The sequence below is a fragment of the Simochromis diagramma genome, unplaced genomic scaffold (assembly GCF_900408965.1).
Source record: "Simochromis diagramma unplaced genomic scaffold, fSimDia1.1 OVJJ01000669.1, whole genome shotgun sequence".
Lineage (NCBI taxonomy): Eukaryota > Metazoa > Chordata > Actinopteri > Cichliformes > Cichlidae > Simochromis > Simochromis diagramma.
This window is the reverse complement of record NW_024387458.1, coordinates 5,094,305-5,122,229: the sequence shown is the minus strand read 5'-3', so window position 1 is coordinate 5,122,229 and position 27,925 is coordinate 5,094,305. Positions and strand designations below refer to the sequence as shown.

The 27,925-nt window shown below is 41.7% G+C and overlaps 1 protein-coding gene across 8 annotated transcripts in view; it reads left to right on the top strand.

Moving 5' to 3' along the window:
• The window catches only part of etv4 (ETS variant transcription factor 4), a 39,730-nt gene extending 14,938 nt beyond the window's left edge, over positions 1 to 24,792 (top strand). For 4 of the 8 annotated variants that reach the window (XM_040014009.1, XM_040014010.1, XM_040014008.1 and 1 more), the window contains 8 exons: positions 12,099 to 12,228; positions 13,647 to 13,829; positions 13,926 to 14,344; positions 18,044 to 18,112; positions 18,676 to 18,723; positions 20,163 to 20,335; positions 23,497 to 23,598; positions 24,270 to 24,792. In XM_040014009.1, the coding sequence (XP_039869943.1) occupies positions 12,099 to 12,228; positions 13,647 to 13,829; positions 13,926 to 14,344; positions 18,044 to 18,112; positions 18,676 to 18,723; positions 20,163 to 20,335; positions 23,497 to 23,598; positions 24,270 to 24,497 (1,352 nt within the window). In that variant the 3' untranslated portion in view covers positions 24,498 to 24,792. Of the gene's footprint in view, positions 1 to 4,538; positions 11,368 to 11,410; positions 11,846 to 12,098; positions 12,229 to 13,646; positions 13,830 to 13,925; positions 14,345 to 18,043; positions 18,113 to 18,675; positions 18,724 to 20,162; positions 20,336 to 23,496; positions 23,599 to 24,269 lie in introns of those variants that run through there. The other 4 variants (XM_040014006.1, XM_040014007.1, XM_040014014.1 and 1 more) reach the window with 3 other exon arrangements.
• The last annotated feature ends 3,133 nt before the right edge of the window (positions 24,793 to 27,925 follow it).

Below are 27,925 nucleotides of genomic sequence, written 5' to 3'. Positions count from 1 at the left end.
TCTCCTCCACTTACTCACGCATGTACATAAACACACTTGGGCTGGTATACGTTTTGTTTTTTTATACACAGGCTTCAGCCCTGCAGTTTTATGAATGGGTTGGTTGTGAAAGACTGGCTGAGGCAGCACATTGAGTTAGGGGGAGTAAACCTTCATTCATGACATTAACATGAGTTATTCCTCTACCAAAACACCTATAGAAGTACAGGCTTCTTTTCTGCCAGTCTTTGACTGACTACAGTGATACAGAGAGTTTGTTTTGCTAGGTCTTTATTTGTATTTTCTCTGATTGGTGGAGTTAGAGCCACATGTTTGGTTTAAATGTCCTAAATTCAGTTAAGATGGGACCTTTTAAATATACATAAAAGTTACTTTAGGTTTACAACATCTTTTAGTCATGTTTTAGGCAATCAAATCCACTGAAAAGGAGTTTGTAATGTCTACAATGTAGAGGAAAAGGCGTTTAATAACTTCCAGTGGGGAAGTTAAAGCTGAACTCCTGTGTTGATTCAGAACAGCCCTGTAAAAGCCAGGGGGCCATGGGGGATTTGAGCCAGGCAGCACAGCCCGCATGTCAGCAGCATAGTTCTGTGAATGGACAGCAGTATGTGTTTTATTACAGGAGAGTGATGGGAGGTGTATGTGCAAGGAAAAAAAGGGTTGATGGGATGCTCATATGCATGCCTGTCTCTTTCTGTGTTATTTACATGAACAGCTTCGCTTTCTGCAGCTGGAATTTTTCTCTTTTAAAGGAGAGCACAGACCAAAGTGGGGAACAGATGCCGTGGAAGAGGGTGAGGCCATAAAAACAACAGTAGCTTAACTTGATTGAATAATAATAGGAAGAAGCAGCAATTGCAATGACAAAGGCCAGTTTGAACATGTTGGCTGTTATGATAATCAGTGTTTATTACAACTTTAGTGTCAATTTGGATTTGACAATTAGGCATCTCTTTTAAGTACACGTTACACGTTCCATAAAAGCTAAAAATAAGTCGGTGCTTACTTTTGGCTTCACACGAGACTCTGTTACTTCCCCTTATTCCCTGGACCTTTAGAGGGGAACGTAACAAGGCGTATGATTCTTGCTTCGGGTGCGAGACGTCCCGGACGAGCCCCCACTTGTTACGTTCCCCCCTAAAGGTCCTGGGGATGAGGGGAAGTAACAAAAAGTGTCCGGATTGAAAAAGGAGAGAAAGAGGCAAGCTGGTTTAATTAAAAGGCTTTATTAAAGTTTCAGCAATACTAATTCAAAGAGACGGTCAAGCCGCTATCACTTTTTTAAAGGGAAACACAACAAAACTCAGTAGTTGGTCAAAGCCCTGGAAAGTAAGTAAAACAAAATGTTAATCACCAAACACACTCCTCTCCACAGAGCAGGAGTAATCGAGCAGGATGCACACACAGTTCACCAGCTGAGCCTAGAGCTCACCTTTCTCTGGCCTTAAGTACCTCTAACTGCTGATTGGAGTCAGCTGTACCCAACGGACAGCACTTAGGCAGAAGAGACCACACCCACACCAGGGCAATTTCAACAGACTCGAACCCCATTCACCTTGGTGGAAGTCATCTGGAGACTTTACTCACCCAATCCGTATGAAAAGACCTGTGATTGGCCCGAAAACGGAACCCAGGGCAGGTGCAGGAGTCTAGTTTACCTTCAGTCCACTTCAATCACAATATCCTGAAAGTTTATAGGGTTTTGCTCCAGTTAGGGCATAAAAACAAGTTGTAAGACACTTAAAATAAGAGAGAACTGGTAAAATGACCATCTACAGTACATATACAGTTGTCCAGTATAATTACAATTATTCCCAACATTTTCAGCTCCACTTCTTCCCCCTCGTCTTCAACCCTTTCTGAAGTCATAATCACTTTAAGTTTGTAACTTTCCCAAACAGAAGTTTTGACTGTCCATGACAGAACTCAGACTTTAGCACTGTTTATACTTTACTTAACCCAACCCCATCTAAACCATTATTTGGCTTTGTCCCTTGTATGGTGGCCATCATCATGTGTACTGCAGCGCTCAACATTTTTAGACATTACCCAGCTTAGCTGCTTGAGAGAACACAAAGCTCCAACACAGTCAGTTGAGGCGTTAAGGAGTCTTTAACCTGCCGGCTTGTTAGCACAAAGTACTTCTTATGCCTAACTGAGCCCATGTGAGAATAACTTGGACAGTAAAAGTCTGGTGAATTCCCAGTAAGCAAGTGGGCATCATGTGCTCCCTTCTGCACAGGCTACCCAGACAGCACCGTCATCTAAGAGACAAAGCCTGACACTGTGCTAGAACTGAGAGGGGGCAACTTCAGCTTTCACAGCTCATGTAAGAAAATGACTTTGATATTTCGCAATTTTGCAAACTAAATTTGTCTTTAGAACCACCTGTGTTGTCATTCCTCTCCAATTTGTTTTTCTTGTACCAATGCTGCTGCCTTTCCATCAGTTTTACGATAAAACAAAGAAATTAGTAGATGCATGGCCAACCAGACAGTTCAGCAAACACAGTTATCAACACACCAAACACGTCCAGCTTCTGAGCAGAGGAGGTCAATGCATAGTAACCTGCTGACACACAGCAGAAGGTGTGTAGCGTGAGCTGAGAGCTGGCGTACGCTGATATTGATCCTCGCTAGTCCAGGAGAGGAACAGGAGGAGATGGAGAGGGTTGATGGATGACTTGATAAAGATAAAGCAGAGATAAATCAGTCTGTAGGAGAGGGAGGGGAAAGTAGAGGGCTAGGAGCGGGTCAAACGTGCCACGAAGCATTACGGTCAAGATCACTATCGAGAGGGCCGGGGGTGGGGGCTTTCTGAGAAGTGCGGGAAGAGCTGTGGATGTGGCATGCTCACTGATAATTTCAAGCAAGGTGTCCCGGCCTTTCAGTGTGTTATCTCCTCCTTCTGATGAGGCAGATTTCACCTCCAAATACGTAAAGGCATGCATTCTCGCAAACACGTGAACGACTGCACACTCACATCCACGAGATGCCCCGGTGGGCAGCTCATTATATCATTTCAGTAACAGTGTGAGGGGGTGGATCGATCGCTACATTAAACATTAAGAGGGGACAGCTATATTGGGGGCTGAGGGATTGAGAGTCGAGAGTCAATATTGTTCCAGATTAATTACATCCACCTCTCGCCTGTGACGGGATGTCCCTCTCATGGCACGTCCCAAGACAGGAATGTATTGTATCGCCTGCACTAAACAGCAATAAGGCTCCAAGATTTATGGCTGTTCAATGGCCATTTATAAAAAGCCAGCGCTGCACAATTGAAAGTGAAGTGGACAATAGGGAAAACATATGATTTCAGAAGATTTACCAATTAAATTCTGATCCCCTGATACTTTATTTTCTCTCCCTCGTACTCAGTTTTTCCCATTTCTCTTATAACGAGAGCAATATCGATACAAATTGATCCAGTTCACTGAGGATTCAAGGTTGTACTGTAGGAGGAATTCTGGGGGAAGAAATCTAAGTTTAGTTGTTAAGACAACAATTACACCCCTTTCAAAAAAATATTGTTTCGATTTCAAAAAATGGGAAGTGATACTATGATGCTTGCAAAACTGTAGCGTCACTGTTGTTCCCATGTTTAGTGTCATTTAGATCTACATCCTGTTAGCCAATGCAACACAGTGCACCAGAGGCGTTCCAACGGCCAACAAAGTCCAGAAAACATTTGTCAGAAGTGCCACTGTGCTATCCAAAGAAATCATCTCTCCGCCCTACTGATACTATTGTACTTTCCATCAATCTCGTTAGGCTTGTTTGGCAGCTATCTGACAACCGTTCTTTAAATATTCAAGTAGCCTGAACCATTATCAGATGAGAGAAGATGATCTGTAAATCTGATAAAGCAGACACTAATGGAGCCAACACTCCTGGGCCTCCCCCGAGCAGACAGACAGTGAAGCCACTCCTGAGCCCGTTGGCTCCCAGAGACGAGGGTGAGTTCGTCTTCCTGATTGTGCAGCGGCCTTAAAAGCATGCACACATGCCCAACACATGTTTCCATGCACCACCGGACAGGCTCGAAACGGTCTGGATCACATTGGTTCGCCTAGCCTCCCTCGCTCTCTTTTTGCTCTCACTCTTGCACATTTTCACACATAAGTAGAAACTTGGCCAAAGTCAGTACCACATTGTGACCAGATTTTGACTTTTTAAACTTCCCCCTTTTAAGGTTTTTGACGTGCACTAGATAAAGACAAGTAATTTGTGCAGTCAAAAGTTACAATCTTGTGTTCTTAAATACATGTGGAAGACACTCATTTTAGCTATAGTTATAGCTTGTCTTTGATAAATGAGATTTAGGTGATTTTTAAGATTTGCCCTTGGTGCTCTATTTCACAATTACTGGGCACTTTTGACTCTTAAAATGCACATGAAAAATGCAGCCCTAAACTGGGAAAAATGAACAAGGAAAAGAATTGAAATTCATGATATATTTAAGTGTGTGATGTAATGCACACATAACACATAAGATGTATATATTTTCTACAAAAAGATGTACTCTAATTTTTAAATATCATTACAAAATTTAGTTTAGTGAAACGGTAAGGAAGACAATTAAACAAGGTTCCTGCAATTGTTACTAATATGATTGCTTATAATAATATGGCACCCATGATTTAAAAAATGTGTTCTAGCTGGTAGCACCTGTATAAGGATGGGTCATTCATATTCATTGATCATGGTTCATTTTTACTGGATAAACTGATGTAAATTTCAATTCATTCATCTGAACTTTACACAGAAGCAAACTACTTCTGTTCTATTTGTCCAAAAAGTGAATTTCTTACCTCAAATTACTTTTGCCCTTGAATCTCTGCAGAAAGAAAGTAACACAGCATTTCCACAAGCAGAGAGGGAATCCTAATGAGCATGTGCAATCACACTAGCTCGTTTTTGGATTGAGGAATTGCATGTTAGCGCTATCCCTGGTCTCCATATGTACATCGACTTGACCGGTTTTTGACCATGACAAATGGTGTAAAAATTGAAAGAAGTAATGCAATAAAGCATTTGTTTCTCTGTTTACTAGGCCAAAACATTCACTTCAACATGCGGTATTAGTCATTTAATATGAAGCTCAAAAATCAGGTACACAGCTGCGATCTATTTATTTTTATCTGTTTAGTGTTTAAAAAAAGAGAACCCACACAAAACAAACTATATAAACTTAGAATTAGACCATACGCTTGGTCTCACAAAGTAAAATCCACCAGTCTGTGCAAAACTTTGACTGTCAACACATGCATTATAGGTTTGATGTAACCTACACTTTAAATGCTTTTAGATTCTTTTATACTGTGCCAGGCATTCTCCTATTATGTCTCCACCACAATGTATTCACTAAGCAAATAACGTGATTCACAGCCTCTGTAAATCAATAACTTCCTTTTTAACCTTTAAAACCATCGTGGCATAATTGGCATCCTTGTTATTATTGATCACTCACCACAAGAGATCAATTGGAAAGAGTGGGAGACCAGGTGTAGGCCATCTTTGCAGCTTGCTTTTAACGTGGCTGTGCAGCACGCTGAGGCCACGTGTCATTCGTTCTGCACATGTACAGCACATTTCATGTGAGACGGGAACCAGATCTCCAGATAACCCCGAGAAGATCCCTCCAAGAGTCCGACTTGAATCTTATTTGTATGATTGGACGCATTAAGTGTGTATTTACGTTACGCTTCACAAGTTCCTCGCTTTAGCAAGATCCAGTCACCCTGTTTGACACCGAGGCTGATGTCCAATGAGTTATTGTGAGCGAGGCTGTCGTGTGCTGCAGACTTCCAGAGGCTTAGCACTTGGCCAAGCAGCATATAAACATCCAACGTAAGACTCTCCAGATGCACTCCTGTCTTCAGATTGGATTTCCCTACACTAGAGCCTTTAATGGTAGGAAATAATCTGTCCAAAATAAGATGGAAGAGTTCATAGCCAGGTCTCGTCAACTGCACGCAGCAGCTCCTTCACTTAAGATATTAAAATATTTTTGACTGATACAGTTCATGAAAGTTTAATCCCATCATTCTGTCTCTTTCGATCAAGGCGATCGTAGAGATTTTTGCAAAAACTGGTTTAAAATATCAGTCGGTGTCAGTACTATTTGTGTTTTTGTGTGGAACCCCAATAGTGTTTCCTGACATTTTCACCCCAACTCCATATGGCTCAGCTGAGGAGACCATTGTGTAGTGAAGAGTCTGTGTGGGGATCGTGCTTGCTTATGCCATTTGTTTGTGGTAGGTGTCTGTTGAATGGAAACCTACCCAATGTAATTATCCCTCTACTTCCTAAAGCACTCAACCATGACCATCACCTTTCACCCTGCATCCTCCCCCTCTAAGAGCCAACATTTACATATGTAAGAGCGCATCTCCACCCTGTCTTTAGCTCAGGGTTATCCCTTTACATAGGGCTCAAAAAAGGGTGCAAATGGCAAAGAATACGACAAAATAAGGAAGGAGGAAATGAGATGTGTTTGGATTGAGGAAGAGCCCTTTGACCTTAAGAGGTGGTGGGAATCTAACAGACGTTGCACACATTTTATACACTCCTGTGCATGAAATGTGGAAAGGCATACACATCAATACACTCGCATACATTTATTTTACCATATATACTTCTGTGTTATCTCAAAATTGTCTGATTTACAACGCAAAAGCTGTTGTGTACTGTATCTGTCTCTTGACTTCTAAACACCTTTCAGTTTCCTCCGTGATCCATGTTTAAGTTCACAAACTGTCCCTCCCCCTAAAACCATGAAATATGAGGGTCTCTGTGATGATGTAACATTTAACAAAGCAGTTAGAGGAGGTTATACTGCCCCAAATAAAAGCAGGAAGAGAAGTGAACGTGGAAGAACATAACTCTCCCTGGATCCGTTTACAAGACTGCCAGCACCGTATAAACTTTAGCTGCAAATTTGACATCATTTGGACAGAGAGATTTACTGTGATATACCAGAGAGTTTGTAATAGTTGGGGGAGACCAGAGTTTGTTTTAATGACTATTCCTGGAGCTGGATGTTACACTTATTCCCAGATTATGTTTTAAGATACACCAGCAGCTTGGCTTTAAAGATGGCAATGTCCCAACATTTTTTTTTTTTTTTATTGTGGCAATCCCCAATTTTTCATTCTAGCTCTAATATATCAAAGTTTTACTGTGTCAAGAAGAAGATTTTCTGCATGCACATGTGCACCTTAAACAATATACACTACCTGGGGGAAAAAAAAGTCCCCACTTGGATTTCACTAAGCAAACAGGTAAGAGCCTTCCACTGGATAATTACTGCAGTGAATAATATGTTTCAGCTGGCAACAGGTTATTTAACCCCAACTGATGCACTCAATAGCTTATTTCTTAAAGCACCATGTAGGAAGACACATCCCGTGTTCATGGAAAAGATGTTATTCCACGTCTGAAGAGTTAGTCATTGGTGGCCCACATCAAGTGAAGAAAAAAAAAAAAACCTAAGAAAATCTACTGAAACAAATAAAACTGAGTTAATAATGCTGTCCATTAAACCTGGAAGGACATAGTGGTGAATAATAGTCATCTCTGAGAAATAAATGCAGTCAGAAACGGGAGGTTCATTAAACACTTGGTGAAATAAAATCATTGAAATCAGCAATAAAACTCTTGATTGTGTTTAACAGTGAAATTAAGAACATTTCCACGCTCACAGTGTAAAAAGAATTCGAGGGATTGTGACTAAACAGCTGTGTAGCCTTAAGAAAACCACTTATCAGTGAGGCTAATCAAAATTAAAGGCTTTAGTTTGCTTGGGGAGCATAAACGCTGGACTCTGGAGCAATGGTAAAGAAAACACTGTATGGTCTGAATCCAGATTTGCCCTGGTCCAGACCAATGGATGCCTCTGGGTAAGAAGAGAAGGGGATGAAGTGATGTTCCCATCACGCCTCGTGGCTACCGTACAAGCCAGTAGGGGCAGTCTTATGATGTGACCTGAAATGAGGTCAGAAAAAAAAGACCAGGTTTTTCCATTTTAAATGGAGTTTTCTTTTGTATTCGCTGCTGGCACAGACATATTCCAGGATGATAATGCCAGGATTCGTTCAACTCAAACAATGAAGAAGTGGTTCAGGGAGCATTTTCACTCATGGGTTTGATACTACAGATACAGGGATGTGCTGGAGAAGCCGTTTTTAGCTCCAGTCAGCCCAGTGGACCACTTTATCTAAAGCAAGTTAATATGTTAAAGACTTAACTGGTCTTAAGGGTTAATTACAAAAACCCACCCTTTTCCAATTACGTAAGTACACATGTGAAAACTGTTAGAAGTGATACATTTGGCTCATTGTATGATGTCTGAAGCATCGCCCGCGGGGGTATTTCTTTTGGGGAAGAAAAAACAAAAAGAGCTTTCTTTGTACAAGAACTCTATGACAAGTTTCATGAGAAATTCGAAGCAACAAAATGTCCACAAACGGAAACAATACAACTTTGTGTGCTTCCTTAGCAGAAAGATACAAAGTGGCCCTAACCAGAAAAGAGAGGCCATCAGAGCCTTACAGGTCCTAAAACTGATGTCATGGTACTCTTAAGAACTAGATTGTAATGTCTGGGGAGTAGCACACATTTTAGCATAGCTGAAAGAATTAAAAAATGTAAGATGATAAATTTGAGTAATGGAGTGCAATCTGCCCCAGGGCACAGGAGATTTGGCTGCTTAAAATAGGCCTCTGAACACTTATGTATAGTAAACAGTCCCCAGATTTCATAAATCATTGTCACTTGTTAGTGTAGATAAACATTAACAATAGATGGTGTAGATGGATCCATCTACACTAAGGGACCCAGCATGTTTAGGCCATTGTCAGCACAGTGCTTTTCCAAATCACACGTTATCATTCATTGCAAGTGCGATTGTGTTCCTTTAGTGAAAATGACTGCAGATTCTCTCAGAAATTGCTGTATTCATGTTTAACCAACTCTCTGTGTGTGTGTCTAATCGAAGTCCCCATGCGACAGCAGTCACACTCGCAGGCAAATTACACAAACACACAAATCTGCATGGTGCTCATTTACCAGATTAATTAATATTCCAGAAAGGTCACACACAAATAACTCAAACACACACACATACCCAGACCCTTCTGAGTACAGCTGACGCCGTTACCCGGCCGGTCTCTTTGAAATGGAACATCATCATGAACTGAAAGCCACATCAAGGGCAATATTCCTGCCAATCGCATTAGCGGCTCTGCTTGGCCGCGCTGTGAGTGGACTCTCTCTGAGGATTGTCTGCAGTTCATGACCAAGACAGAGAAAGATGGGGATGTCAACAGACAAACACGGCTGTAGTATTAGAGCAGCGGTCATGTGCCAGCCTCTGTGTGCTAGCAGACAAACTGTCGGAGACTTAGAGGAGGCTGGAATCCCATCGCGTCTGTCTGGGAAATCTGGGTAAATGCTCTCTAATCCTGTTGATCCTCCACTAAAGCCAACACTTCCTCACCTGCCTGCCTGCCATGGGAGAGTAAGTACAGACCAAAAATAGGAAGGATATGATGATGAGCAGCGCTCTGAAATCACATAATTTATCATTTAATGTGTTTGCTTTCTCAAAGGCATTCAGGTTAAAGTAAAACAAACACTCGAACAGGAATTGCAAGTTTGAATCCACAGCAGTTGGCAGAGGATTTTGGATATGCGTAGGTGTTATTGAAAATGTTTAAAAAGGGTATTTGTGACACATGCTCAGAGAGGGGAAAATAATAAAGGGCAGGGCAAGGTATATTGGACAGCAGTTGATGTCACACCCTGTAGTATATTTTTGTTTTGTTTCTTATTTTACTGTAAATGGGACCATATATAAAATGTTCTGCTGTGTGTGAAACTAGTGAGTGAGAAGCAAAAAACTCGGGTGAATTGTTGGCATTTCCAAACTTTTTTTTTATCAACTAAATATTATTATTATTATTACTTTAGCGATAGCGTTGTGTAAAGGTATTACACTTGTACAGTCCTGCAAAACTAAGTACATCCCATTATTCAGTAACTTGTAAAAACCACCTTTAGCAGCAATGTTTTCAGGTAATTGTTTTCTATATGATTTCATCAGTTTCTCAGGTCACTGTGGAGGGACTTTAGCCCTCTTTTCTTTACAGTGTACATGAGTTCATCAAGGCTTGCAGACATTTGTTTATATCAGTTTCAATCAGGTTTAGGTGTGGATTGCACCACTGCATCCATCTCATAGGTTTTTCTGTTGTAGATTTGCTGCTGTGCTTGGGATGACACTCTTGTATGTCTCTGTTTGGCCCAAGCTTTAGCTGGAGGGCAGATGGCCTCAATGACTGCAAAACAAGCCCAGATCATCATATGTTGTATATTGTACCCAGACATCTCTACTTTGGTCTTAATCAGTCCAAAGGACACTGTTCCAGAAGTGTCGTGGTTTGTTCAGTTGTAACTTTGCAAACTTGAGCTCTGCCACCAAGAGGTCGTCGCCTGGCAACCCTTCCAAATAATCTGTCTTTTTCTAATTATACTCTCATGAACGTTAACGTTTAACACACCGAGGCCTGTAGAATCTGCCAAAAAAAGGTCAAGAGCTACATCTCAGTTTGTTAAGCATTGAATGGTAGGACTATGGGGTGGAATTGTGTTAGCACACACTGGAAAGCTTCAGACCAGCAAACTGACAAAGCTTCTGAAGAGTCCTGCAAAATAATAACTCTTTTCATGTGACTACATATGTTTGTTGACAGAGTGTACAACCATTTAATGAAAACTATTTTAATGTTGCTTTTTTATTTCTTTTTTTTTTTTTAACAGCAGATCCCTGAGGCAGTTTGTGGTTTATGTCACTGTAATGTTGTGTCAGTTTCCATTTTGTTTCACTTTCTACCTCCTGCTTTAGTGGGACAGTCATTTTGGGCTTCATTCAGTAGAGCCAGACTTCTTTTTCCTCCTCTTTTTGTGAATGGACGATGCTATATAATTACCTGGGTTGAGCTTTCAGTGTGGTCTGCTCCGTCAGCTCCACACCCACTGAACACACACCCACACCCACACACAAAAGGGATACACACTTTTATGCACGCAGCCCACTTAGAGACTAGCCGAGATTGCTAATACACACGCGCGCTCCTGCACACATGCGCACACTTAAATACATGCCTCCCCAGCTGGAAGTGCGCAGCTGCTGCTGTTTACCCTGTCGGGACCAGAAAAACATCCTGTACAGTTCTCCGGGTGAAAACCTCCCCTCACATAATAAACACAAGCCCTCGGCACATTTTGAAGCTCCACTTTGGGTGGTTTCTGTGGCCGTCGAGGCAAAGGTCCCCTCCAGCAGTCTGGCTTGATGGACAGTTTGGTGTGTTAAAGATTGAGTAGATTCCTTTGGGGGATCATCATATGGAAAAAAACATTTAGTTAAAAAGAAGCTGAAACTTTTTTTTTTTTTTTTGTAGCACATGACACATTATCAGGTTATCTGTTATCGCTGTCTGTGCTTTCTTTTTTTATCTCGCCATCAAATGCAAAAAAAGAAGGATACAAGCAAAGGCTGACATCTGGATACCAAATCGGAAAGAATGCTGAGTGTATATGCCGTTCTAACAGAGCTGTGACATTTGCTTTCATCGCTCCATAGACATCTCTCTGGCCCGTACAGTTGTTTAACTTGAAGTTTAACACGAAGCTTAACTTTGAAAGAGGAAGTTTTGACTGCTGTTGTGTCTGGAAGAGCGAAGAAAAGTGGGCGAGGACACTCTGCGCTTTCAAATGACTGCTGGAATGTGGTCGTGTGCGAACATGTGTGCTTTTGTGTGCCTGTCCCTGTCAGTGTTTATGTAAGTGTGTGTGTGTGTATGTGTGTTTATACGTGTCTATCTGCTGCCCTGTGTTTTGCAGTTGACAGTCACTAAAGCATCTAGGCTGGCATGTAAAAGAGATTCCTGTGCAGACAGAAGAATTTGTTTTTGCCGTTTTTGCCTTTGAGCTTAATAGCAGTAGTATCAGGGCAGGGCTGGATGACAAAAGAATATACAAAAGTTGTCCTGTGTGTGTGCGCCAAGTTTCATCTCTGTTTACTGTCTCTTGTAGCGGTGGCATTTCACAGCCCTCCAGTCACCATCAAGAAGGAACCGCAGAGCCCGGGCTCCGACCCCAGCCAGTCTTGTAGCCACAAACCGAGCTTCAGCTACCCCAGTGGAGAGCAGTGCCTTTATGCCAGGTATTTACTGTAGTGCATGTTTAGTCATGGATGACTTCACCCAAATAAAAACGGTGCATTCAACTTATCTTTATCTCACTATGAAGATAAATTCTTGGTTGAATCTGTCGAACTTTTAATATTTTATCTCTGGGATTTCTTCATCAACAATGCCATCAAACATCAAAAGTTACCTTCATGATTATTCGAGACAATCCAGACAAAACAGTCTTGTTTCTTCAATATAGGATAGTTTCAGTCACAGTAAGTTTTTTGTACAACACCTTTAAAAAAACAAAAACAAAACAATGGAGATCACAAAAGTAATAATGCAAAAAATAAAACATCAATTAAAATAAAGAAAATACGATGTCATGTCACGAACTTAAGTGTTTTGAAGCTTGATATACAGGAAATCACTGCAAGCCTCATCCCCCTCGGGCAAATTGTTCAAAAGCTGAAGGGCAAAAGCACCGCCACCACCGTCGCCTCTAAATTTAAGCCTCGGCACGCAACAGCACAAACAAAAGCAATGTCACCACTACTCGTGCTTTGGTGTTGTTTTTGGCTTATGGTTGACACATTAGAGAGCTGCTCTCGCTTGACGTGCGCTCGACTCGCTGCAGTCTAATCCTGGTAGTAAACCTGAACAACACTGGAATAAGGATACAAGAAGTCAAAACAGGGAGGAAAAGTTTGAAGGTGGTGACATTTTTCTGCAAACTTTCCAACTGTAGCAACAACTTCTCTGTGATGGTGTCATCTGTATCAGAGAGATCTCTGTGGAGGGGAATCAGCAGGCTGGCACAGACTTGTGCCACGTTGCACAAAATGGGAGACAACACCAAAGTGTGCAGTATACCAGCAGTCATTGCATCACTTTTGTAAACGCTGCCATGCATGATGATGACAATGGCAAGTCTTAAATTGCCTTTATCACACCTCCCAATTTTGTGAACTTGCCCGCTCAATGGGGCCAGTGTGGCTGACCTGGAATCAAAAGTGTGCAACCAAGTCTGCGGCTATAAGCATTTTTTCTGCTAAACGATGGGCAATGAGTAAGCACACCTCAAGCAATGAGTATTTGTGGCAACCGTAACAACTAATTTCTGCTGTATGAAAGTGGGGGAGGAACTCTGAAGTGACACAAGAGGATGATTAATTGCCTCCTCAGATATTTAGACATCCACTCTTACCAAAGACAAAATAAATGCTTATTTTACTTTTTCTCTCAACAAAAGTGTACAATGACCAAGCCCAAGTTGGTCAACCCACATGTAAACTCTTATCACACGTTATTGACTGAATCCCTGCACATGAACTCTTGCTTTGTTTGTTGTATTCATTGAAGAAACAGCTCACCCCTGTTGTGACATGTGTAGTCATGCATGGATGGTTTTTTTGTCACGAGTGTATTCATGTGTTATTTGACTTCACAGTGCCTATGAGCAGAAAAGGGCAGCAGGAGGAGCAAAGAGCTCCTGCCCAGGGACCCCCATGTCTCCCATGCAGCAGCATTACTCCCCCAAACCTGCCACGGCCGGACGGCCCGATGCTGGTTACATGAACCCAGGTGCCACCTCCCAGCCACTTCCCAGCAACAGTTACCCCATGAACGCCAGGTGACACGGCACTGAAATCTTACCATTGGGAATTCTGGATATTATGTTGATTTCTCCTGACGAATGCATCCTAAACTGCCTTATTTCATTTCCCAGTTCCAGGTTTCAGGGACCTTCAGGAGACCCCATGTGCCCTCAGTTCCCCCAACCAGCGCAGGCCTTTCAGCGCATGCCATCTGCCCCAGCTGGCCACTGCACCACTGGTGGAGGTGGGGGTGGCGGTGGGGGGCCAGGGGGCGGAGGGGGTGGCGGTGGTGTTGGCTACCATCGGCAGCACTCTGACCCCTGCATGCCTTACCTGCAGCAAAGCTTTAAGCAAGAATACATGGACCCGCTGTATGAGCGGGCAGCCCATATGGCGGGGCCGGGTCATGTGAGTGGACAGGGGCATGGACACGGACACAACCATGGCCATGGACCACACCAACACCCACAGTTACACTCGCACCCACATCGGTTCCCACCAGCCCACATGATGGTCAAGCAGGAGCCCACAGATTACACCTATGAACCAGGTGAGCAATAAAGACCCTCTGCAATCACGCTCTGATTGGTCAGGTGGCATTGCAAAAACAGGACAACACAATTACTGGGTGTTGATTAAAGATGTCAATGTTCAGGACTTAAGCAATGCCGTGGACTAAAAAATGACTTGAAAGTAACAGCTGCTTTAGTCAGATTTGTTCCACTGTTTAACAAAGTCAACTGAAAAATATGTAAAAGAAGAGGAAAAACTTTATTTGGGACTTCATCCATCTTGAAATGCAGTGGATGTGACCACAGAGATTAGGAGAGAAGGAAACAGATGGGAAAGTGAGACACATTGTGCCAGTATGTTACATAGTGATGGAGATAAGGACCGTATACAAAGCATTCTCTGCAAACAAGGCATTGCAGGCACAATGATACAGTGTTTTTTTGTTGTTGTTTTTTTACTGGGAGATTATAACTCTGTTTGGCATGGACACAACTGTGTTTTCTTTTTCTGCGCATGTAAAGGTTTTGCACAAGAGCCAAAAGACACAGTTGAAGAGTATGTTAAAATTCTTTTACTCTATTAATTTCCAAGACCTGGGTGGCATGTCCTAATCTTTTTTTGTCTTTTGATCCAGAAAATAGTTCACGACCAGTTAATGGTCATATTAGAGGAAAAAAAGCATTTGAGGGACTCAAAACAGCAAATATAGAGCATTTCTCCTTGTTAGACTGCTTGCGAATCAATGGGTTGAAAACCCTCCCCTGTGTACATTGCTTACTCTAGAACAAAATGTCCAAAAGGCAAACAAACTTCTTCACTGTATCTGCACTCCTACTCAACTCCCTCTTAGCCTCCAAAACTCCTCCTTTCAACCCTCTGACACTTTGCAGTGAAAAGGGAGAAAAAAAAATGTTTTTTTTCTGCTGTAGCTACACCCCTCCCTCCCTCCCTCCTTCCTTATCCCGCTCCCTCCCTTCACCGCTCTCTGTGAGAGAGAGGCAGAGGAATTTCATTGAGAAAATGGAGGGCACTGGAAAGACTAGAGTCCCCGGTGGAGTGCTCCAGGGTTTCATGTTGCACCAGCGGCTTCCTTTTTCTGCAGGCAGATGAACTCATAATGGAAAAATGAGCGTGGCCACAGTAACTCGAACCTCTCACTGGCCGGGCTTTGGGAGTGGGTGAGGGGAGGGAGTGGAAGGGTAATGGGGGGAGGTAAGGGGTGGGGTAGCCAGCTCAGGCACTTTAACAACAAGCACTACCAGCAGCGAGTATACAAAGTAGCTCTTCTGTTGGCTTCTCCCTGAATCTAAAATGAGCGAGAAAAGTAACACTTAGCATCCTCGTTCACCTGTATTAAAATGGCTAAAGGGCTGACAGCGGTCCACATGTGCACATGTGCTGAAAACGGCTGAAATCCAAAGAAAACAGAATTTCTGACTGTTTTGACTTGCTGTTTTCACAGTAACAATGGCAAGAGTCACACAACCTTGAGAAAGAAATGGGGGAAAGTACCAAAGGATGTTTTTCTGTGGATAACTGTTAGGTGGAGGAGCAAGTTTTATTTGGTGGGGTTTCCTTAAAAGACTCTCTCTGATATGGGTTTTAACCAATCCAGAGGCTGATCTGACATGAAAGATCAAAGTTTATCTTTATTTTTGTAGACGATTATACAACAAGTGACTGGACTGTGTGCAGGATAATAGAAAGTGACAGGGGCCTAAAACTTGGATGTGATTACCAGTGAATTTTCTGCACTCAAGGACATGTACTCTCTCTCTCTGTTACTGAGCAGTGTTTAACATCTGTATTGAAAAGTCAGTCACTGGATCTCAGGTGGTCTAAAACAGCGGTCCCCAACCCCCGGGCCACGGACCGGTACCGGGCCGTGACAGTTGTGGCTCAGGTGTGAAATTTATGGTTTTCAGGTTTTTTTGTAGTTAACTAGGTTTCCCTGGGTCTTTTCCCGTGTTGTAGTTGTGTGTCTTATTTTGAAAGAAATATTTACGCGTTACCATAGCGACCATAGAGCGCTAAGGGGCAGAGAGGAGGATGTTACTCTCAATGTTGTTGGCGCACTTCAGGAGGACGCTCCTAATAAAGTTACACAATTACACCGAGAATTCACGTTTATTATTATATTTACAAAATACCACAGTTTTTGTCTTGGTCGTATCATTTTATTTTGTTGTATTTATCCGCGACACCTTAAAAGTCGGTCCGTGAAAATACTGTTTGACATTAAAGCGGTCTGTGGCTCAAAAAAGGTTGGGGACCGCTGGTCTAAAAGAACCTTTTTCTTTTAACACGTCAATAAAAATCCAAAAGCATTTTGCAAACATTTAAATGGAAAATGATGTTTCTTTTAGGCAGCTGAATTGGAGTCTTCACGATAGAAACCGCATCCCAAAAATGTCCTAAGCAATGATTGAGGACAGTTGTTATTGCCTTTTTCTTTTTTTCTTTTTTTAAGTGATCAAGTAGTACATACTACACACTTGTAGATCGATCTTCTTGAGCTTCTTAATGTGCAGCATACAAAACCCAGCCATGCCAGCCGCAACATCTGCAAGGTTGCATACATACAGGCAGGTCTGAAGACACTTTCCTTCAGTTATTTGTTATTTTCTGCTGAATTACAGTGTCACTGTAAGAAATTCTATCCCAAAATTTTGATGTCAGAAGCACGTAATGGAAAGCGAGTAATAAAAAACACCACCAGTGTTTTCTTTCACTCTGCACAATGTGAACAATGACAGTCAAATGCCGCAAGTATACAGTCTCATTTTAAAAGCCGGGTAGATAATGAGACTCGTAGTTTCACATACAAATTGGCATTCCATCGCTTAATCACTGCTATTGTGTTGAATCAAAGACGCAGAATGGTCATGCCACGGAGCAGACAATTAACCCCAGTGCTCTCACACCCAGTCTACCCATCAATCCCTGGTGAGAGCCTGCCATCTCTGGCAGACATATTATTTACAGTATGATCGAGCGCCGCTGCCCTGGAATGGAGGTTTGATTTTCCCCAGTGGCATCTTATCACAGTCGCAGAGATGCAGCTGCATTCCCCAGGAGTGAGTCACGGTCAGAGCCAGAGGCAAAGAGCTGCACCTTTCAGTTTTATACACTTGCTTGGCTCATTGATACAGTTGACAGACTGTAAAAAACAGACAAACAAGCTCTTATAATAGGCAATGAGTCACCTTTTTTTTGTATGCTTAGCCAAAGAAAGAGAAAAACACACAGACAAAGGTTAGTGGCTCGGTCACAGGAAATGGAAAACAATATTCTCACATTACATGTGAAATGCACTTCACAACTGTCCCAACTTGCAGAGAATTTTGCCGGAAGGTTTATGAAGAGCAGTGTAAAATCTATATCAGTGATTTGAGCGAGCCAACGATGTGCCCAGACAAAGTGCAGACACTGTATACTGTACCACTTTTCTGGTCTGGTGCAGGTGCTTGCTCATGGCCTAAAAATACCACCAGGGACAAGAGAAGTGATATGATAAATGCAGCATTTGCCCTTGCAGGTCACAATGATCCCACTAAATCCAGCTAATACACCCACTTTTCTCAAACAGGTAGTGCTTAGGAAAGCACATTAGCAGCCAATCCTTGCATTTTAATTTGACTTGACACCTTACAGGGATTTCTAAATGGTACACTTTATGCCATAATCTAAATGTCGGTTCAATTTGTTAACCTGTAGTTCGTTGTTTCTGTTACAGATGTGCCTGGATGTCCCTCTATTTACCACCACAATGAGGGCTACCCAAACCCCCAGCATGGCAACGAAGGTAATGTGAATGTTTTGCATTCTACTGCAATAATGCCCTTTAAAGGCCTCCAATAAAAGTTATTATGGAGTTAAAGGAATTTAAGTGATGTCAGTATACAGAAATTGCATGTACCCAATCTGCCCTGTCTCAAAAGCTTTATCTACTCTGGTTAGAGGTCTGCGGTCATTGGCTAACCGGCCTAGAGTGTGCGTGCTTCCATTGGCCAACCAGTGGTGTGTCTGTTTCCATTGGCAGAGGCTCTCGCCTCACCCCTGCCTCAAGAATCCCTGAATAAACATAAGTCCTAGAAAAAGCACACTATTTCCCCAGCAAAAAGGAAAACAAGCCCTCCCTTCTTTACCATTGTTTGCAAGACCATTTTCGGCAATTTGAAATCTCATTCAGATGCACTCAGCATATAAGATATCACAGGTCTAGTATACTAAAAGGGCATTAATGTTGCGAGTTATTTTGGTTGAACAATATTTAAAGCTTGCCACTGGTTCCAGATGAACAACCTTGTTGTGCCAGGATGAAGTCCATTTGAAATACTGACACAATTCTCCCCCCTCGTCTCTTAGGCTATCTGTTTGAAAATGACTCCCGTGTGGTTCCAGAGAAGTTCGAAGGTGAGCCTGCTTACCACATATCCCCTCTGCATGCACACACACAACTTCAAATGCACAGCACACAGGTGTTACTTAGTGACAACAGGAAGAAAAGAAAATCACAGGAAACACAGTCACTTACTTCAATCTCTTACATGACTGATTCTCTGCCAGAAGTAAAAGTACCCCAAGGGTATCACTACAGTCGCTGTGGGGGGACATGAAAGGATTAACTCAACTATTACAATTTTAGTGAACCTTAACAAGTTTGAGAAGAAAGGTTAATGGTTTATTTAAAAAAAAAAAAAAAAAAAAAAAAAAAAGTAAATGGCTAAGCAGAAGAAAAAGAAATGCGTTTAATGATGGTCAAAAAGCAAGAAAGTGGTATACATTTGCAATTTGCTGCAGAAAGTGAATTGCACTTTAGAATCGAAGTGAACAGAGCAGCAATAATTATTATTTACACGTCATTTTAATGTTCACAGTGTACTGACAGTATGGAGTAAAACAACGTCTAGTTTTTCTTACACAGAAGCCAATTTTTCCCATTTTATCTGCGTGCAAATTGGTTAATGTGGGGTCATGGTGGTTGCAGAAAATGAAACTGCTGGAAACCGAGGTACATCATAGTACAAAAAAAAAAAAAAAAAAGTTGGGAACTACTGCCTTACTGTCTATCATATTATACACACATCAGAAGGATCCCGGTGTCCTCAGAAACTGAGTTAGTGGGTTTGGTTTCCTTGTACCCTCCAGGCAGGGCTCCTCTGTCACAGAAACAAGCTTTTCCCATGGTGTTGTTGGTTATTGATGCTAAGGGAGATTGAGTGAAGAGCCTGAGGCCGTCAGCACTCGTTGAACCAGTCAAGTGTGCAAGTTCTCTGAGAGACGACAGCAGTAACTTAGCTGTGCATCTCGTGTTCCAACACCTGTGTACAACATATCAAGTACCTGGTAAACAACCGAGAACCAAACACCAATCAGTGTCCATTTACCTTACTAAGTAGTAAGCTTGATTTCTTTCTTTTTGCCCTGTACTGCCCCTTACTTTTATCTCTATTTGCCTCTAGTTCAACATGCTCTGGCTTTTTTAGCTGCAAGCTGACATTTATGGGGATTTGGGTTTACGTCAGTATGCAAACATGGGGGGAAAAAAAATCAAGATTAGATGACCTACGGATGCACTTATCCTACTAGAATTAAGCCACTTTTAGGCTGTTAGGGGTCAAATGTTTCTTGTTTGCACAGCAAGAAGTACTTTAGACCATAATTTAGTGATTGAATCTTAATGATCGGATGCATTAATGTGCTGAAAATATATCAACTATCACATTAACTGGCTGGAGATAAACCACAGTGCACATAGGGCAACAAATCTCTAAATTCCTGGTTACATGAAATAGATGGAAAGCATTTTGAGGCCTATAAACATACTGAGTACCTCTGTATTCCTCGTCCAGGTGAGGTGAAGCAGGAAGGGGGTGGTCTTTTCCGTGAGGGTACACCTTACCAGCGCCGTGGCTCTTTGCAGCTCTGGCAGTTCCTGGTGGCCCTTCTGGATGACCCAGGCAATGCCCACTTCATCGCCTGGACAGGCCGCGGCATGGAATTCAAACTAATTGAACCAGAAGAGGTAAGTCTGAACTATAAACGACCTTTTTTTTTCTTCAATCAAAGATGGTGGGGAAGCGTTGTCTGTATGCGCTATAATCGACCAGGCTAGCCATCATGATGTCACCCACTGGTCTTACTATTTTAACCCGATTTGATAACAGAGGATGAATCAGACTGTGAAACCACACACTCATTGGCTAATGATTTGTAACTGAAACGGTATTATCTACTCTGGTTAGAGTCTGAATGATCATCCTTTCTAACTATTAGAATGACCATAAATTGCAAACAAAATTAAGGGGCTTCCACACCGAAAGCGATTCTCTCATTTCCCGTTTTTCTTGTTTTGTACTTGACAGTTGATTATAACCAGCAGACAGGATGTGGCTGCTTAGAAAAGTGTAGTGTAGTGTAGTGTAGTTCCCACATCACATGTCTATTACCAGTATCCTTCACCATCACCGGTAGTCACATGAATTTAAACTAACGACTAAGCCCATAAAATCATCAGGAAAGAGTTCGCTGGCATCCCAGTAAAAGTGAGTCAATGGTTGTTTCCAAGACTTCAATACAAAATGAAATTCTTTGAAACAAGAAGAGCCGCCCCCTGCTGGCCATTACAAAGAACAAAGGTTTAACCCTTTAAAATCGATCGGAGCGGGCACGCTCTGTTTTGCGTAACTATTTTTAAATCCTGGTAGCTCTGCAACCAAGTAAACTAGCGCAAAAAAATTTTTTTGCATATGAAACCGGAGGAGTTGTACTTACATCTTATGCCATCAGCCTGCCCGAAGTCACAGTTTCCTTCCACATATAGCTTTGCAAAAACTGCATAAAAAGCGCTTGCAGGAACAAAAACATAATATTCAGAAACACGCTTTGCTGATCCGATCAGCTGTTTGTAACACTTCCTATGTTGGAATAGACGTCAGCGCGAACTTTCACATGTCTGCCATGACCTGCCCGAAACCGGAAGTGGCGTCATTTTCGCGGAAATGTAGTTTTTTACCATCAGGGCCTCATGAGCCTATACTGGTGTTTTTAAAAGTTATCTTTGACTTTATGACTTTCTGTGTCGTTTCTGGGATGCTTAGGACTCATATTGCACTGCTGGAAATAGTTTATTTTGATGCATATGCTGTTTTTTTTGCAAATTTGCACTATAATATTTTCGTTTTTCCTGCAATGTATAGAAATTGGTGTATTTCAAAAATAAAACTATGAAGACACTCAAAATAAATTTCCTGTGGTAGGAAACTATTTTGTGCAACTTTTTTGTATTTACAGTTTTGAGGGATAAGCCTCTTAAATTTCTCTAACTAGAAATATATGTTAAAAAAACAAAAACGATTTTCAATTTTTTGGTAGTTTACTGCACTTTTTTGCAATTTATGTAATTACTATGCACTTAATGCAGACATATTATTAAAACTTAGGCTGCAATGGTTATATTGATGTATAGCAACTTGAAATGCTCCCAAAAATGGCACAACAGCATGTAAAAATATAATATAAGCTCTGGCGGACTTGGTTCTATGGTAGGTCTTAAAGGGTTAAGGCATAGCGATGCTTGCTAAACTTTTTAAGGTCCAGTAGTCATGTCCATCTTTTACACTTTTGTTTACAGAAGTACAGGGGCAACCTTTCAGAAGCTCATTCGATCAGTGCTGCAGGTCTCTTCCTGTTAAACAGGAGTTCTTCCTTCCCACAGTCACCTAGTGCTTGTTCAGAGGGGACTGTCTGATTCCTGGGATTCTCTCTCAAATGTTGTAGGGTCTTTACCTTAAAGCACCCTGAGGCAGAAGGTGTTGCGCAGCACTACATAAATAAACTAGATTTAATGCATCTTTGAAAATGGCCATACACAGATGCAGAGGCTGTCTAGCTCTTAAGAGAGACATCTTTATGTTTCAGTTTGCTAAGTTCCTTAGACTTTAATATCCAGTGAGTGTCAGACATATGTGATCTCACATCTCACTTTGTTGGGTAACTTTAAAAGAAGTTCTAGTTTAACTGGAGCTTTCTCTGCAGTAACAATATCACTTTAAATGTTTGAAAAAAATACTACTGCGATATAAAATGCATTATTTTTAACACATTACTGTGTGGCCTTGTCCACTGATAGCACTGGTAGTGATTGTGACATTAATATGATAAGGATACTCTTTAAATAAATTTAGTGAGGGTTTGCTGTAATCTAGGTAGCACCTTCAATGAGAAGGGGGATTTGGCCACTTTCCTCATAGGCCTATTTTCTGATCCATCTTCCATTAGGCCCCCATACATTATTCAACACGCACTGGATTGATAAATGAAGGACAAGCACTATCACAGAAACATCCAACACCCCTGTTCTCTCTCACCTCCTCACATTTCTTAAGTCCAGACATTTTTGCAATGTTTAAGTCTGCAGTTTGATTGGATATCAGAGCGCCTCCATTTAGGTGGGCCCTAATACAGACAGGCCTATATTGTGTTTTCCATTATCTTTTTACTGTACATTAAAAATGAATGGGGTAAGAGTTTTACAAGCGCAATTAGAGCTGAGAGCGCACTCAGAGATCAAACGGGGCTGCTGGGCCACTGTGGGATACAACCTGTCTTCCTGAGTCATGAATATCAATGCCCCCCCCCCCATCCTAAGCTTTACGGTTTCTTCCTACATCCAAGGTGTTTGTCAACAGAAAATTTATCCACTGTTGCACAACTCCTTGATTTATTTCCCCTTGTGTGTGTGTGTGTGGGGGGGGTGGGGGGGGGGTTAATGTGAGGCATTCATTTCCTATAAGAGGCAGAGCTGCTTTATCAGCCCAGGGTTCAAATTTTGGGCTGTATTTTATGGCCTTCCCCCGACAACCCGCCCTGACTCCTGTTTCACTGCAAACACTGTGGGACTCTGGTTGCATTCAAGTGGTAATGGTTACATAAAAAGGAAGTGAATCCACATGTGAGGACTCGCCCTGGTCTTGGCATGTTGATACTGTCGAATTTAATAGCAGAAGGAAGTTTGGCTTGCTACTGAGGCCCTCTAGTGGGCAACCTGTGGAATTAACTACCTGTGTCCAACTATTAGCGCAAAAAGACTCGATCTTCTTGAAATGTAATTTGAGGAAGGTTATGTTTTACACTATTTAAAAGCATGCAAACACATTTTTAACTGATTTATTTCTTCTTTCTCAGGTTGCCAGGCTGTGGGGAATGCAGAAGAACCGTCCAGCCATGAACTATGACAAGCTCAGCCGTTCTCTGCGCTACTACTACGAGAAGGGAATCATGCAAAAGGTACAAAACGCAGCCAGCACTAAATCTACTGGGAACCAAAGTAATCCCACATAGGTTTTCAGTACAGCGCCTCCAGTTGTCAGAGGGCAGTCAAAGATGCACAAAAGTGCCCTTAATGTCAGTGCCTGATGCACTGGCAAGTTATTAAAAAAAATAGACCTCTTGCAACTTGTCACGTATGAATGTTTGCAAAGGAACCCCTGGATTCATGTCTCAGTACACTAAATACACTGATTTGCTTTGTTTTCACTCAGTAAAAGGCTGGAGAGGTGCTGATTTTGAGATTTGCCCTTTGTCTAAATATCACCACACACTGGATGCTCCATAAAAACAGGAACATAAACTCTCACACCAAATATTCCGAAAAGGCATCTTGTGCATTTGTCTGTGACAACTTAAGACAAAAAGTTAGTATCTGACGCCCTGGAATAGGAATATACTCGTGCACTCGTCTTGCTGGATAGTTAAAGGAAAAGGAAACAGTTTGGTGTTCTCTGTCAAAGTGGATATAACACATTTCCAGCACTTTTATATTTATATACATCTCCCAGTTTTCTCTTATACTGGGTGCTTAGTCTCTGCAGCCCTCAGAGGCTACAGAAACTGTGAAATATTAGTTTACAAATGCATTCGTATTTCATTTTAAATAATCCTCCTCTCTCTCTCTCTAGGTGGCTGGGGAGCGCTACGTTTACAAGTTCGTTTGTGAGCCCGAGGCTCTAATCTCCCTGGCCTTCCCCGACAATCAGCGACCCAGCCTGAAGGCTGAGTTCGAGCGCTACGTCAACGAGGAGGACACAGTGCCTCTGTCGCACCTGGACGAGGGGGTGCCTTACACCCCGGAACAAGCCCCTCAAAACATGGGCCCTCAGCCCTACTCCAAAGGCTACATGTACTAAAGCCAGCCCCAACACGCCCTCCTTTCTACCCCACCTTCAGAGATGTTCCCATTGTACCAACCCACCATCATACATGCCCCACAAAACCCCATGCACCTCTTGCACATGCCCACCCCATCCTCTTGTATATAAGGATATGGTGTTTTTATTTTAAATTAATCGCATTAGGGATTTTTTTTTTGGTTTTGTTTTATTTTTAAGAGCTGTATTCCTCTCACATTCGAGGCTTATTCAATCCATAAACCTGACTGTGGTTGAAGAGATTGCTTAATAAATACTCATAATAATATTCAAACTGAAGTCCTGAGAATTCTTTAACACAGCTGAAAGAAATGTTACTGAATAGTGATGAGAATTTTAATCAAGTGTTTCTTAATTCAAATTAGACTGACCCGTTGTAGCCAGGTACTATTCGTCATTCAGGAGGGCAGTTTAAGGGATAGCTGGAAGGGTGGAGCTGCACCATCTGCTGGTAAAACTGGTTATGGTACCAACCAAGGTATGGCCGCATACCTTTGAGCTTTAAAAGATGATATTTTAGCATAACTGAAATATTCTGGCTCATAGTGGGGAGGATAACATTTGTGAGGTGGTGAAACGTTTTCGTTTGGAGACAGCAACACAAAACCACAAAGATGAGGGGGAAAAAAAACAAACTGCAAAAGCTACCTGTTACAAGTTCAGTTGTAAAATGTCAACAGCTTTCTGGCTAAATGCATCATTTGGAGTTAACTAGCACTAAAACGATGCAAAGTCTCTACAGACACACTTTAAAACCCAAAGAGCTTTTAACTGGAGGTAGCAATAACGATTGCTACCTCCATTGTGTGCCTTGAAATTCTGGCTTGCCCTTCGATGTGCCTCAGGCAGGACGTTTGAAAACCACTGCAGAGAACAAAAGAAGTCGATTACAGGTGTTAGGCACCAAATTCAAGAAGGCACACTAAATCATTGCTTACTAATATAATAAATGCCATTTGAACGTGATAATTCATCTGACTCCATAATGTTATCTTAAAGTGACTATATATACACTATTTAATACATACTATTTATGGCCAGCTGTATAGCGTAGTGGCAAGACTACACACCTTTTGGAGTGGAGGATCACAAGTTCGGATTCCTTTCTGGGGGCATCTGTATCCATAAAATAAGTAAGGGTCGGTGAAACAACAAGTAGCTCACTGTTCCAACATGGTATGGCGAGGGGGAGCCAGGATGACAGGTCAGGGGGGAGATATCATCACCCTGAACTAAGATTGATTGATTGAATCAAATAGCTTGATTTAACTTTAAGTAAATTACTTCTAAAAAGTACTGGTAGGGTTGTGGACTTTGTCTAGCATACCGAGTCGTGTCTGGGTCCATATCTCTGCAGCACACCATGGGTCATGTACTTGATTGATACACACAAAACTGATAAATTAACCAACTTGAAATTAGGGTTGCTAATAGATGCTAAGGCTAACAAAAAAAAGCAACTACTTTGAAGTGGATAAATAGCCCTAGAGAGAAAAAGTTCCAAGTAAGATCATATACAGTTGTGGTCAGAAGTTTACATCCACTCATCAAGGCACTGAATGGTAGTAATTTCTTTCAACTGTTTTCAGTGTGGAATAACCGTATAGATTACACAGACCCAACAAGAACTGGGTTCCTAAGTTTTAATTTATTTTGGGTTTACTCCAGTCCTCACCAGATCAAAATCATACATGCAAGATGAATTTTATACAAACACTCACTGAAATCTTTTGTTTAAAGTGGTGCTGAAGGGATTACAATGTCTTTTAACTTGACAAGGCCATTAAGTTGTCTTAAGTGATCATGATTGGCTACAACTGGTAGTTTTTCTTTGCTAGCATAAACTGACAGCACTCATTGGATTGACCAATACTCCGAACAATAGGAAAGACCAAGGAACTCAGAGAAGATCTTTAGGTATTCTTCTAACCTTGGCAAACTATCACCCTCGGAGACGAGAGGAAATTACTTGGGACATTCAGGAACAACCCAGGAATCAACCCAGGCCTGCCATGAACTGGAAACTGCAGAACACCAGTGTCACTGTCCAGTGAAGTGAGTTTTAATCACCATGGACAAAGAAAGAAGCCACTTTTTCAAAATTAGCACCTTTAAGCTCAGCTGAAATTTTCAGCTGCCTACATGGACAAGACAAATGTGTTTTGGAGTAAAGTTTTATGGTCAGTTGAGGCAAAGACTATTTCGCCACAATGACAAGAGGTATGCGAGGCTTTCAAACCTAAGAGTGATGGCAGCATCATGCTCTGAGGCTGTTCTCATGCCATTGGTACTGTTACATTGCACAAAGTGGATGAAATAATGGAGGAGGACTACCTCCAAATTCTTCAACATAACCACAAATCGCTCGATGGTTGAAAACTGGGTGTCCTAACAGGACAATGATCCCAAATATACATCAAAACTAGTTTGGGAACGGACAAAGCAGGCTAACATTAAGCTTCTGGAATGGCCTTTCAAAAGCCCCAACCTCAGCTCTACTGAAAATTTGTCGACTGCGCTTAAAAGCCAGGTTCACGCCAGGAAACTAACCAGTTTAAATAAACTGTGTTAAGAGAAGTCATTAAATATCGACAAAATTATGCCAAAAGCTTGTTGATAGTGAACAAAAGTATCTGGTCAAGGTGCAACTTGACATTTCACCAGATATGAAATGTCAAGGGGGATATGTATACTTTTGACCCTGTGTTGCTTAGAGAAAATCAAAAATAAATTCACGTGCAACTAATTCTTGTTGCTTTAAAGTCACTAAAGATGCATGCTATACAGTCGTTCCACTTTCCATTTTTCTCACCAGGCATTGTGACACTGTGTTGGCACTGATCTTCCAGTGAGTCTGAACATGTGTAAATTTCCAGCTAGATCCATAGAACAGTCTTCATTTTGTTTAATTAAGATGAATTGCCAAGATAATGAACTTCCCAACAAGATCATTGTGTATTAAAGTATGAGTCAGAGGTAGTGAGCAGGGCTGGAAGGAACTTGTAAAACCTCAGAGACCCCTCAGGCTGCTGAAGACAAGAGTGCATTACGCCTCTGTGTGCCAGTGGAAAGTCAGAGGAAGCCCTGATAATGATCTCCAGCTCTGAGGTCACAATGGAATAGGCCTGGCGTAGAAGAGAAATTAGAGTTTGATTTCTTTAAATTTCAAATCTCAAACAAGAGATTGGTGGTGTTGCATTTTAATTAAGTTTCCGGCTGGAAGTAGGTTTCTTTCAAGGATGCTTGAGAATTATTGCAAGAGAAAGACACTGCAAAGGTTACACAAATTTTGGGAATGTTCATATGCTGGTTTTTGTTGATTCCTACCAGTTACATTTCTCACCTTGCTTAGTCAAGAGGAACACATGTAAGGTACTTAAAACTGGTCCTCAATCGAGATTTGCCAC